At 49.7% G+C, this 12,125-nt stretch overlaps 1 protein-coding gene across 2 annotated transcripts in view; it reads left to right on the forward strand.

The window, feature by feature from the left end:
* SELENOI (selenoprotein I) overlaps positions 1-12,125 on the forward strand; it is a 32,902-nt gene that overhangs the window by 13,380 nt on the left and 7,397 nt on the right. For both annotated transcript variants that reach the window (XM_069805411.1, XM_069805412.1), the window contains exons 2-9: positions 3,546-3,614; positions 3,940-4,048; positions 5,832-5,906; positions 6,384-6,646; positions 8,167-8,275; positions 9,859-9,907; positions 10,375-10,555; positions 11,381-11,563. In XM_069805411.1, the coding sequence (XP_069661512.1) occupies positions 3,546-3,614; positions 3,940-4,048; positions 5,832-5,906; positions 6,384-6,646; positions 8,167-8,275; positions 9,859-9,907; positions 10,375-10,555; positions 11,381-11,563 (1,038 nt within the window). The remainder of the gene's footprint in view (positions 1-3,545; positions 3,615-3,939; positions 4,049-5,831; positions 5,907-6,383; positions 6,647-8,166; positions 8,276-9,858; positions 9,908-10,374; positions 10,556-11,380; positions 11,564-12,125) is intronic.

A 12,125-nucleotide genomic window follows, 5' to 3' on the forward strand; every position in this document is an offset into this window, starting at 1 on the left:
CTGTCTTCCCACATTGTGGGCTGGAAGGTGAGTGGCCAGAGGAGTGAGCTGCAAGTGAAGTGTCTCTACAGCTTGCTTTGCTTCCAGCTCTGACCACGCAGAGGCCCCACACCTGGAGGACGTGATGACCGTGCCTGTGTTGCCTGTCCCTCCTCCTTCACTTACTGCCAGTGTCCCCAGCAGCACTGCTGGCTTGCTGTCCTCTGCAGAGTGCATGTGCCGTGCAGGTTGTGACCCTCTTCTTGCTACTGCAGAAAGGTAAAAAGGCGGAATGTCTGCAGGAAGAAAACCAGATGACAAAAAGCAGTTGTGGGGAGGCTAGGTATGGTGGAAGTTTTTGAGTTTTGTAGTTGAAGGTTCCTGGCAGGTCATTGGTATTTTGGCAGGCAGCTGTCCTGGGCAGGCAGCCTTGTCCTGGATGCCCAGGTGCACCGTCCCTTAGGGTGGCAGGCAGCCTGGCACCACAGCCAGCCCCAGCTCGGTTCCCGTGGTCTGTTGGTGTCCTCTGAGCTCGTAGAGCACCTACCTGCCTTGTTCAGCAGGCAAAGAAGTGTCCCTCCAGGAGACTGGTTGGAGCTGGGGTCATTGTATCAGCAAACCTCTGCAAAACAGCTGCCCTCTCCCTCAAGAAATGGGTTGTTCCAGGTCTTTGAGTTCTCCAAGCAAGGTGGGAACATGTATGACCATGGGGAAAAAGCTGCTTATTGACTATTATCCCCAGCCTTTGAGGGGAGAGGGGAAAGCTTCCCGGGACATGGGCATGGGGAAACTTCCCCGAGGTACCTTACAAACATGAGCACAGAAACTCCGAAGCACTTCCCCTGCCTTGCTCCAAGCGTTGTGTCTGTTTTCTTGTTCCAGGCTGTTTTGGGGATAATGAGATTTAATCAGTCTCCAGCTCTCCTCCTCCCCTAACTAGTGGTTCAAATCCTATTACCTTGTAAAGCGTTTGGAATTCTGTCCCCTGAAATTGCATTAAGCTGGGATGGAAATTCCTTGTGGCTTAAACCTCGCCTCTGTATGGCATTGAGCTCAGTGTTTGTTGCTGCTTGCTCTGCAGCTCTTGTGGGCTTGCTGGCATGGGGATGTAAGTGCCGGGGCTAACCCCCAGGGAGGCGGACTGATCTGTCATGGGGAGGGCAGGGAGGAGCTGGTAGGGGTACAGAAATGCTTGCCAAGGATGGGATTCACCTGATTAGGAACAAATGCTGTAAGCTCTTAGCCTGTGTGCTCAGAGCCTGGTGAGACCTGGTGCCCCTTCCTTGTGCTAGCATCTGTCTTGTAGGGTGTTGTTTTGCCCTTTCCCATCACTTTTTTCCCAGCTTCCAGGCGAGATGGGGTTTCCAGCCAAGGAGAGGAGCACAGGAGGAACAAAGCAGTGGGTGCGGAGTTCGTGGCTTGTTGAAGGCCGTGGGGTGCGTGGGGACCAGGGGCTGCTCTCTGCTGATGGGTTTCCTTTTACCAGCCAAACTGCTCTTATCTCAGAGAGTGCATAGGTTATATCCGTGGTGGTGCAGGAGGGGTGGAGGCTTTGATTGCTCTCCATAACACTGCTCATAACCTGGGATTAGAGTCACGTGAGGTGGTGGCAGGTGCTGATGCTGGGTGTTGTCCCAGCCGTGGGGTTCATCACCTGGGGTGGGTGAGTGCTGGTAGCTGCCCTGCTTGGCACTAAGCATGTAAGCTGAGGAATTTCGTAGCCTATGAATTTTTTCTTGGGATTCTTATCAAAGTGTTACTTGGGGAAGAGGACTTTAGACGGGGTAATCTTTGCTAGGAAGCAGCTGTGAGCTGGAGAGCAGATAACAGCTCCTGGTGCTCTTGAGAGCCAAATGATGTCAAATTTTAACTTTCTAACTGGAAACTGTTAACTGGAAACTGTCTAGGTCTTTGATTTTTATTTCTGTTTTTGTTTTCCCCACCACATACACACCCTGACCACCTCAAATGACCTAAAAGCAGTGGGATGAGGGGTAAGTCCTCTTCCTCCCCATTTACCAAGGGCAGCAGCTGCCTCTGCAGAAATCTCAGCTCCTTAACGGAGAGAAGCTGTTCTGAGGAGCCCTCTGGCATGGGATACCCGTGGGCCTCCTGGTGTTCACCCACCAATCCTCTCCCTTTGGAAATGGGAACTCCAGCTCGCCGAGCTGGACACAGGCAAGGAGCAAGATGCTGATCCTTCACCAGGTCAGTGGGCAACTGCTTCAAAATGCTCTGCCCTAACTGAATAAGGAAAAATGTCATGGGTCCTACCTCCAAACAGTGAAATCTGTTGTCTGTTCTGCTACGATCATTTTGCTCCTTTGCTGGACCCAATCTCTGCCCCCACCTCCTGTGATGGGGCTGGGAGCCCCATGTCCCATGGTGCCTGCCAACCAGCCGAGGTCACCTGCGTGGCTGCACTGGGAATCTGGTGCTTCTGCACCTCTCTTTAGTGCCAAATGACCCTCCATGCCTGAAACTGTGACGGGATGTGTGGGATTTGGAGATACCTGTGGATGTGTGGTGGTATGGTGGTATACGTGGTGTTTTGGAGTATCTGCAGGACAAGGGAGGGGTTTGAAGATCTTGCTTATATATATCTGCTCTCTTTCTGGGAGGAGAAAGTCTTCCAAGTGACTGGAGATGGGTGAGACAGCAATAGCTGCCATCTCAATGGGCTTAGTCCTTGACTGAAGCACGCCAGCTCTTGTGCAGGACCTCTGGGGTCAGTCACTGCTTGTGTCTGGGTTGCTCAGAGCTGTCAGCACAGAAATGTGTCCCCTGAAGCTGCCCGTTAGTATTCTGTCTGTCAGAGAACAGTCTTCTGTTTTCAGGACCCCACCAAAGGGGCTCATTGCTGTCCTCCTGCAGCCTTTGGCAAAAGGGGTGCCGGGGTGTGAGAGCTAAGAAGCCTGAAGACCAGCCCCAGCTCTCATGGTTGGTGGGGAAGTCTCCCCCTGCCCTTCTGCATGGCGCCTTTGGGTGCTGAGCTGAGAAGGTTCCTGGTCCTGCTCATCTTGTGGGGCAGGACTCTATAGGGTTGCTCAAGCAAGAGCATGCCAAGCTGTCCTCGGTGGATCGGTCCCATGGCATGGGTGCCTGGGGCCATGGGACTGTCGCTTCTTCTCCAGCTTGTGAAGAGTGCCACCAGGCCTGCGGCCATCGAGGTGTGGGGCTCTGGCAGGAGAGTTGGCTGCAAAAAAAGGTTGTGTGTCCTCGAGTCTCTCCTCACCTTCCAAAAATCACTGCCATGGGCATGCTACCCACTATTCTTATGGGGCTGCTCCCTGTGGAGGGGAGGCATTGGGTGCAGGCATGAGATGTGTACCTGAGAGCTGCCTCTGTGGGTCCATGGCCAGTGTCGCTGGAGCTAGTGAGTGCTTTTCAGGTGGTTTAGCTCTGTCCCGGGTGTGATTCCATCCTTGACACATCTGTTCTTGCAATGCCAACACTCAGGTAGCAGGTGTCCTCACGGAAAGCTCAATATTTGGGATCTCTGGCTTTTTGTGAGTGTTGTTGGAGCCCTAACTATTGTTTTTTTGTTTTTCCCTTGTCGTTCACAGTACAGTGCCGTGGACAGCAACCCCTTGTCTCTGTACGTTATGCATCCCTTCTGGAACACGATAGTGAAGGTGAGACCTCGTCCTACCCCGAGTGGGACAGCAAAACTCCAGTCACCACAAAGTCTTCTCTGTAAAACTGTCAGCTGAAAAGCCCTGCCTTGTCTGTGGTGCAACTAATTACAAAGGGCACTGCCTTCCAGCCTGCAGCCTGCCCCAAGCTCACTGCATCGCAGCCTGAAGCTTCCTGCTGCCCCGTAATATGCCAGATGCGACTAAGCAGTGTTGTCTAATGCCCAGACGATTGTAACCAGGTCTGTGCCATGGCAGGGAGCAGCACGTGGTCCTTACTACATGTTTTAATGAGTTCATGTGTTCTTTTGCTGCTTTCCCGTAGATCTTCCCTACCTGGCTGGCCCCAAATTTGATAACGTTTTCTGGCTTCCTGCTGCTTGTCTTCAACTTCTTCCTCATGGCATACTTCGACCCTGACTTTTATGCTTCTGGTAAGGCTGCATGTTCCTGTTTGGACACAAAGCATTGGAGTGGCGAAATCTGTCACCACCTCTGCCGTGACTTCTGGTGCTCGTTGATAAGGCCTCTTAGTCTGGGCCTTTCCAGTGGCAGGTGGCTGTGCCAGAGGAGGGACAGAGTTGAGGGGTTGAACTTACTGGGCTTTATGATGAGGACTTGTCTGAACATGACATCTTCCCTCCGACTTCTGCGTGGACGTAAGCCTGGCTGGCAGCATGCAGGCAAGGGAGGAGGAAACAGCCAAAATATTGAGTAGGAACTGGCTCTGCTTACAGACCAGACAAGAACCCAGTATACTTATTTTAAAATCTTAAGAGGGTAATGTGGGAAACGCTGCTTCCCTGAAGTCAGCAGGTGGAGCCTTGTTCTTTGCATCCCAGCTAATGGCTCTCTTGCAAAAACATGCTAGCACCATATTCAGACTAACAAAGGCAAAATCCTCTTTCTCAGCTTCACCATTCTGCATAAGACAAGGATATGTACAGCTTTAAACTTTTTAAGAGTACCCATGTTCATCTGTTCATGAATCCAAAGGTTCACTTGTGTTCCCTTCCTCATAATAACTCTCACTTATCAGTGGCTTCCTCTTTATATTTTTCTCTCCCTTTGCCCCTGCCAGGTTTGGTTTAGGTTGCTTAGAAGAGTTCTTCTAGTTCTTCTAAAACTGTGCCAATCATCAAAACACAGTTAGTGGGGAAAATACTTGTTTCTTGGGATTGCCTTTATTGGTAGGTAGACAAGTACTGTTCTTGATATGCCAGACTTCCAAAAGCTTGGGTGGCATCAGTGGCTGTTAGCTAAGATTTGGACTGTGTTTTGGTCCATGAGCCACAGGAAGAAAAGCTGACAGTAGCTCAGGGAAGGAAGCTCATTGTGAGAATCCCCAGGACATCAGGTGTCCAGAAACTTGGCCTCTGCCAAAAAGATGAAGCTCATGCTTTGTGACCCTTTTACATACGTGTTATGCATGTCCAGCCTGGAAAGAGAACTTTTCATTTTGCCGGTGAGGCCTCCAGAAGCTTGTGCCTGCCTTCCTTGTTGGATGGTCTTGTAGACATGATGCTTTCCATTTGCTGCTGGAAAGGCACCATCATGCTGCTCTAAGGAAACAGGAGGTGGCATTTCACGGAATCTTTGTTCCCCCTAGGAGACCTCCATGTGTCCTCCTGCGAGGCTGCTGCCAAGAAGCTGTTCCTGCTTTTTTGAAATGCACCTTTGGGCTCCCTGAGTTGCAGACAGCTAAGCTGGTTATCTGCTGAAACAGTGCTGGAGGAGGTGGAGATGTTATTAAGGAGGAACTCTGTTTCAATTGGCAGGATGCAGACTGGACACTGGGCCAGGAATCCTGACATGTTTCTGCAGAGGCAGTGTCGCCACATCTCAAAGAGGCTCTCCTTGATGCTCTGTGAGCAAGAGATTGAGGAGAGTCTGATCTGCACACACTTTCATGTCATGCATTTGGGCTACAGTTGCTAGTTGCCATCACCAGTTCTTAGATCCCGTGACTTTGGGGAGCTGGGGGTGGAGGACAAGTATGTCCTGGAAAAGTCCTTGGTGACCTGGCTTCACGTGCTGTTGTGGAATAGCTCTGTCATCACCACCTGGAGAGCTAACATCTCAGTTCACTGTTTGAGTTCTGTAGGTGCTTTGTCTTGGTGAGCTGCCGGTCCTTGTTGCTGTGCCTCTTGTGCCAAAATAAACCCATTGAAAGTATGTTCTGAGCTGTCCTGACTTGGGTCTTTCTGATCTCTGTAGCCCCTGATCACCAGCACGTTCCGAATGCAGTGTGGGTCGTCGTGGGTCTCCTCAACTTCATTGCCTATACGTTAGGTAAGACTTTATCTAGTTGATTGTGGGAGTTTGTGTTTGTCATCTGTTCATGCTGTGGCTGCGTGTCATCTTATCTCCGAGCCCGTTGAGAAATTTTTGATTCTGGGTTTCTGCCATGCACTAATCCAATTGCTGCTTGGGCTGCTAGAGCAGTTTCTGGGAGCTGCTTTGCAAAGTGGATAGAAGGAAGTTGTCCCAGAGCAGCTGATGTGAAAGGAGGATGCTGGAACTGACTTTGAGATGAATTGTGAAGTTCTGTCTTCGGTCTGCTTTAAATAAATATAATCTTGCCAGACTATTGCATTTTTTCAGTCTCAAATAGAGCAGGGGGGTGGGAAGCGCACTCCCCATTAGAGGATGGAGGTAGTGAAAGCTGCTGTTCGCTGGCTGCGCACACTTTGTTGGCTGCAAACTGGCTGATTACTTTGTGTGGGGGTGTCCAGCAAAACTCCCCATTTCTCCTCCTTCTCTTCCCAGATGGTGTTGATGGGAAACAGGCTCGCCGGACCAACTCCAGCACACCCCTGGGAGAGCTCTTTGATCATGGGTTGGATAGCTGGGCATGCGTTTACTTTGTCGTGACAGTCTACTCCACCTTTGGACGGGGCTCCACGGGTGTCAGTGTCTTCGTTCTCTACCTCCTCTTATGGGTGGTCTTGTTTTCGTTCATCCTCTCCCACTGGGAGAAGTATAACACAGGGATTCTCTTCCTGCCCTGGGGATATGACATCAGCCAGGTGGTAAGTACACGCCGCTGCAGCCGCTGCTCGGCTTCAGCAGAAGCTCAATAAACTGCTAGCATGCCTGGGATACATGCAGCTCTGCTACGTGTCCAGAGCCTTGTAAATTGGTCACTGCAAGACTCTCTGGAGGTGGGTGTCTTCAGCCTGTCTCCAGGCACTGTGGAGGAGGAGAGCTTTCCAAGACTGCTTGCATGACTTTAAGCTTTAATTGCTTTAATGAGCCAGGGTCATGTGGCACTAGAGATTGACTGCTCAAAACCATTAAATCTAAGGAGGTTTGTGCGGTGTGGTTTTTATTTTGTTCTGAGTAGCTTTTGTAGATGGACTCTTCACAAAAAATGAGGCTTGAAGAATGGATATTGCCTTGTATTTCCTCTGCCTGGTTTCTGCTATCCTAAGGTGCATGTTTTGGCCACCTTAATCATTGCTCTAATTAGTTTCCTGCATTACACAAACGTGGGTACGTTCAAGTTTAGAAGTTTGGGGTGCCTTTTGGCACTAGCAGGATATGTGCCAAAATGTAGCAGAGTATCTAATTGGCACGTTAATCACTGTGCCTGGAGCAAAGGTTCCTGGGGAGGTGCCCCTTTGTACCGTGGTAACCAGGCAGTTGATGTTAAGACTGGCAGTGATGGACCCTTTGGTATGTTGGCATGTCCATCTCCCATTAAGGACTCCTCTGCGGGAAGCTCTTTCTGAAGAGCCCATCAGAACTGGGAGCAAGCTCTGGATGATACAATTCACCTTTGCTGCTGGCAGCTGTCTTTCCTAGCCAGGATGCAATCTCATGGCACTGCGCAGCACATAGTACTCCTTTATCTTCTGGCTTATCAGATGCTGGCTGGGAAATGCAACAGGTTGGAAGGAGAGTGCGATTAATGCAGCTGCATTAATTGCAATAATAATCTCTGCTGGTAAAAGGAGACTGTAGCTGATCCCCTCTGACTATACTCTGGCCCCTTTTTCCAAAAGCGTTGCTTAACCCTAATGCTTTCAGATCTCTGCCTATTGCAGAAAGGCAGGGGGTGGAGGGCTAAGCCACCCTGCAGTGTGCTTCACCCAGCTTCAGGGTTACTATTAAAACTGAAATATCCCTTGTTAGCTTTTTCCCTGTAATTGCTTCAGCAGATGGGTAAGAGTCCCCGAACAAACCCTCCAGGGTCACTGCAACTTGTAGTATAAAAGCCGCCTCTCACGCTTCAAGCATTTTGTGAGTTCAAGCTGTGGGAGGGCATCTTTGCTCCTGCTGCGAGGAGCAGCTCCTGGTCATATCCTTCTCAGGAGCTCAGCTACTACACTTAACTAGACCTGGTCTCATAACGTGGGATGTTTCTGGATTTTTTTTATTTTTCTCCTTCCTGCCAGCGGGGAAAAATGAACATGATGTAGCTTAGAGCGTACTTCTTGAGCTGCCTTTCCCTGAAGCTGCCTGGCACGTGTGTTGCGCTGCCGGGTAGGGTGCTGCCAGACTTGCCCGTCCAGTTGCTCACGCCTGCTTGTCCTGTGCTTTTTTTCAGACCATTTCAATTGTCTACATAGTGACAGCCATTGTGGGAGTTGAGGCCTGGTATGCACCTTTCCTGTTTAATTTCTTATATAGAGACCTATTCACTGCAATGATTATTGGTAAGAAACTCCATGTTGAAGCCTGTCTTTTAAACTCCACCTTTTTAACAAAACACAATGTCTTAATTATATGATAACGCTGTTGTGTTTGCTGTAATGAAAGCTCCTGTAGGCTGTTATTGAAGTGACTAATTGAGGGTGTTCTAGCAGCCTGCCCTTTCCCAGGATTTCAAAGTATTGTTGTCTTCCATGTAGTTACTTTGGAGAAGTTAACTCCAGTCTGCCTGGGTCTGTGTTGACCAAAAGGGCAAGGAAGCAGAGTGCTGCGCTCATGCCTCAGATATATTTTGTGCCAATCCTGAGGGTATAGGTGCATGCTGCTGCTTGGGGGATCAGCCCTGGTGCTGCCTACCCGCAGCTAAGGGTTTGTGCAGACAGACACAAAATGGTTCCTGGCCTGGAGCAGCACAGCGGGCAGATGAAGAGCGGCTGAGGGTTGTGGCTGCTGCTCGGGGCCGGGTGTGCCAGGATGCTGGGAGGCAGCTGGAGCCGAGCGCTGGCCCCTGGATGCTAAACAGGAGACTCCCTCGTTCCTGGGACCTGTGAGCGTGTGAAAATACGTCTCCTCTAAATAGCTGTGTTGCCTGAGTGCTGGGGCTGCAGGCATTGTGTTGCCCAGGGGAAGCACAGTTTGTTTTCAGCGAGAGTCGTGGAGTTTTTAGGGGATAACATGCAGCCCAGTGTGTGGGTGGGTACTGGGAGCTGGTGGCCAGCGGGGACCTCCTGGCACTTGGGCTGTTTGCAGAGCCTGCTTGGTTTGCTGCTTGGGGCTCCGTCTCGCCCTGCAGCATGTTCGGGGCAGGACCTAAAGCCCAAATACTGTGCGGGAGCCTGAGGCTGCTGCAGGAGGGAGGTTACAGCCATGGAGGTGGGGAAAAGCACTCTGCTGTTTGGGGAACCTGCCCTCTATCCACCCATCTAAAAATGAAACAAACAAAAAAATAAATAAAAGCCCAGCCTTTCTCTCCAGGGGTCAGTCAGAACGAGCCACTGCAAAGGGGAGAGTAATGTAGGTGAAGCTTAGCTGGGGAGAGCTGTCTTTGATTAATTAAATTTGGCTTATTCAGAAGTTCTTTCTTGGTTTAATTTTTCTTAGTCTATGTCCCTTTCTTTAGGGGTTGATTGTAGCTACTCAATTTCAAGTCAGTATGTCTTGAATAATGTTAAATCTAGTGATTGCACTTTTCTTAATCAGGTGGATATTCTGAGCTTTCCTTTGGCAGTTGTATAACTTAACATATGAATACTCCACACTTGTGGAGTTTGAACTCACCTCGTGTCTCTTTAAAGACGGTATTATAATGAGACTTCATAAATTATTAAAACATAATACTGGGTTCATTAATGCAACTTTTAAAAATTGAAATGTCTTTAATTTACAGCAGACCTTAACTTGTAATTGCAGCTCTTGGACCAGAATTATGAGCACCTACTTTTAAACGTGCCAAGCTATTCTTGGTGCACCTCTGAGCTATTTTTGTTGCGAGCAACTTAAACCAGAGCACAACCACCTGCCTATTTGTGGGGTGCACATGATGGTCTCCCTCTATTGTGGGGCAATAACACAGCTTTTTCTCTTCCAGCTTGTGCACTCACTGTGACACTGCCGATGAGCCTCTACAACTTCTACAAGTAAGTTTCTCTGTCCTCAGGACTCCCTCCCTGCACTAGCACCGTTGCAAGAGCCCCCAAAGTCTCTTAGAACTTGGTTTCCTTAGTAGTAGTCAGACGACTTGTTTTCTGTGTGGCAAAATGGGTCTGACACACCAGAAGGCGCCAGTTTACAGGGTGCACTGGGAGGAGGGGGCTGGCAGGCTGCTCAGCAGCATCTTGCAGAGAAGGGCCACCAGCTTTTGTAGGCTTGTACTGTTGGTCACAACCCAGAGAACCAGACAACCAGGTGCTTCTGTAATTCCGGAGGTTTTTTGGGTTAACAATCAAGGTGTGCCTCTTCCTTGTCTAACCGTGGTTATGACTGATACCAGCAGTTTTGAGTAGCAGACTGGCCAATGAGATTTTGCAGCCCTCTCCTGAAAGCAGGGACCAGGTATTTCTCAGCTGTGGTTCCAGGTATTTTCATGTCTTTGCTTGCCTTTCAGGGCCTATAAAAATAACACCTTGAAGCACCACTCTATGTATGAAATCATGCTGCCACTGGTATCCCCAGTGTTGCTCTTCCTGCTCTGCACCACGTGGATCTTCATGTCCCCAACAGACATCCTGGAGGTCCATCCCAGGCTCTTCTATTTCATGGTTGGAACAGCCTTTGCTAACATTTCTGTAAGTGGCTTTTGCTTTATGCTCCAGTTTATCCCCTGGGAAGTGTGAAGCCTGCCAGGATGCTTGGAAGGCAGGAAGAAAAAGACCAGCTCAGATGTGAGGAGAGAAGGGAGATGTGAAGATTAACTTAACAGCTTTACTATTTTGCTATGGTTGAAACAGCAAACAGGAAACTAGACAGGATTTGGAGTCTGCAAATTTTGTGCTGCAGCTCTCACTCTTGGGAAACTAGAGAATTAGTTAAATTGTCTTTACACAAGCATGCATCCTCTGTGTTGTGAATAGCAAACTGCTAATACAAAAGGAGTTCCTGCTTCCTTTTTTTGGGAGAAACTTAAAATGTGGGGGACTAAAGCTTTTTGTCAAAATCCGATTTAGCTGCATATTGCATCTGTGCTTGCTTGAGACCTTAACAAAGGCACCTGTGCTCATCACCTCAGACGCATGGCTGAGCAGCTCTGTGTGTGCATGCCCTGGGTCGAGCAGCTCACGCTGCTGCTTGGCAGGATTTTCTGCTGATCGTGCACGTAATGGTGATAAGGCTTGGTCAGCTCAAGGGAACTCCTTTTTCTTTTAAAGATGCCCTTGATGCCTGTTTCCCTATTACATTCCTGTCCCATGAGGCTTTGCTCTGTGTCTCCCACAGGAATTCTAATGCAAAGAAAGATCCTGAGTGAGAAACTCGGGGAAACTGCACAATGGTAGCTGTAAGCGCAGACGATTGGTACATGTATGTGTGTGACCATCCTCTCTGCAACTATGGACAGCTCTGGGCTTGCAGCGTTGATACTGGGTGCAAGCTCTGATAGCTTTCTCTTCCTGCAGTGCCAACTGATTGTCTGTCAGATGAGCAGCACGCGCTGCCAGCCTCTGAACTGGATGCTGCTCCCCATAGCAGCGGTGCTCTTCGTGGTGATGTCCGGGTTCGCGCCAAACAGCGAAACACTTCTCCTCTACTTGTTAACTGCTTTCCTCACCCTGGCGCACATCCACTACGGAGTGGTCGTGGTAGGTGAACTCGGCACGTGGGCTTCGGGCTTGGCTGCCGTGCTCTGACTGCAGGCTTTGCTTGGGTGCTGCTGTTGTCTGGGGCAGAGAATAGTCCACTTAAAAATGTGAATGTCAGTGGGAATGGCTCTCTTGTCATGCTGTCTGTGACCATATGAAACTTGAGCTGACTTCCTTGTCAGAGGCTCGTGCAGACTGGTGCATGGGTTTGAAGCAAGCTTCATCCAATGTGACGGAGAGGGCTGTTGTACCGGAGATTAGTTTGAAACAAATACTTGCATCTCTGCCACCGTGTTTAACTCATCCTGGCTGCGCTCGTGGCTTAGTGACCAGCTTGGATGTAAGCCAGCATGGGTGACCTGCACCCTTGGGAAGGGTGACTCCAGCACGTACCCAGAGCATCAGATACTGTGCCTGCACATTGGGCAGGAGTGCTTAATTTGGGAGTCTTGGTATAGAAAGTTAAACTGCTGTTGGTATTACTTTGGTTGACAAGTTTGAACTGCAACCTCGCTGACGTGCCCTGCGCTGGAGTCACTAGGAGAGCCAGGATGGAAGGGGG

Source organism: Haliaeetus albicilla, chromosome 18 (genome assembly GCF_947461875.1).
Source record: "Haliaeetus albicilla chromosome 18, bHalAlb1.1, whole genome shotgun sequence".
Classification (NCBI taxonomy): Eukaryota; Metazoa; Chordata; class Aves; order Accipitriformes; family Accipitridae; genus Haliaeetus; species Haliaeetus albicilla.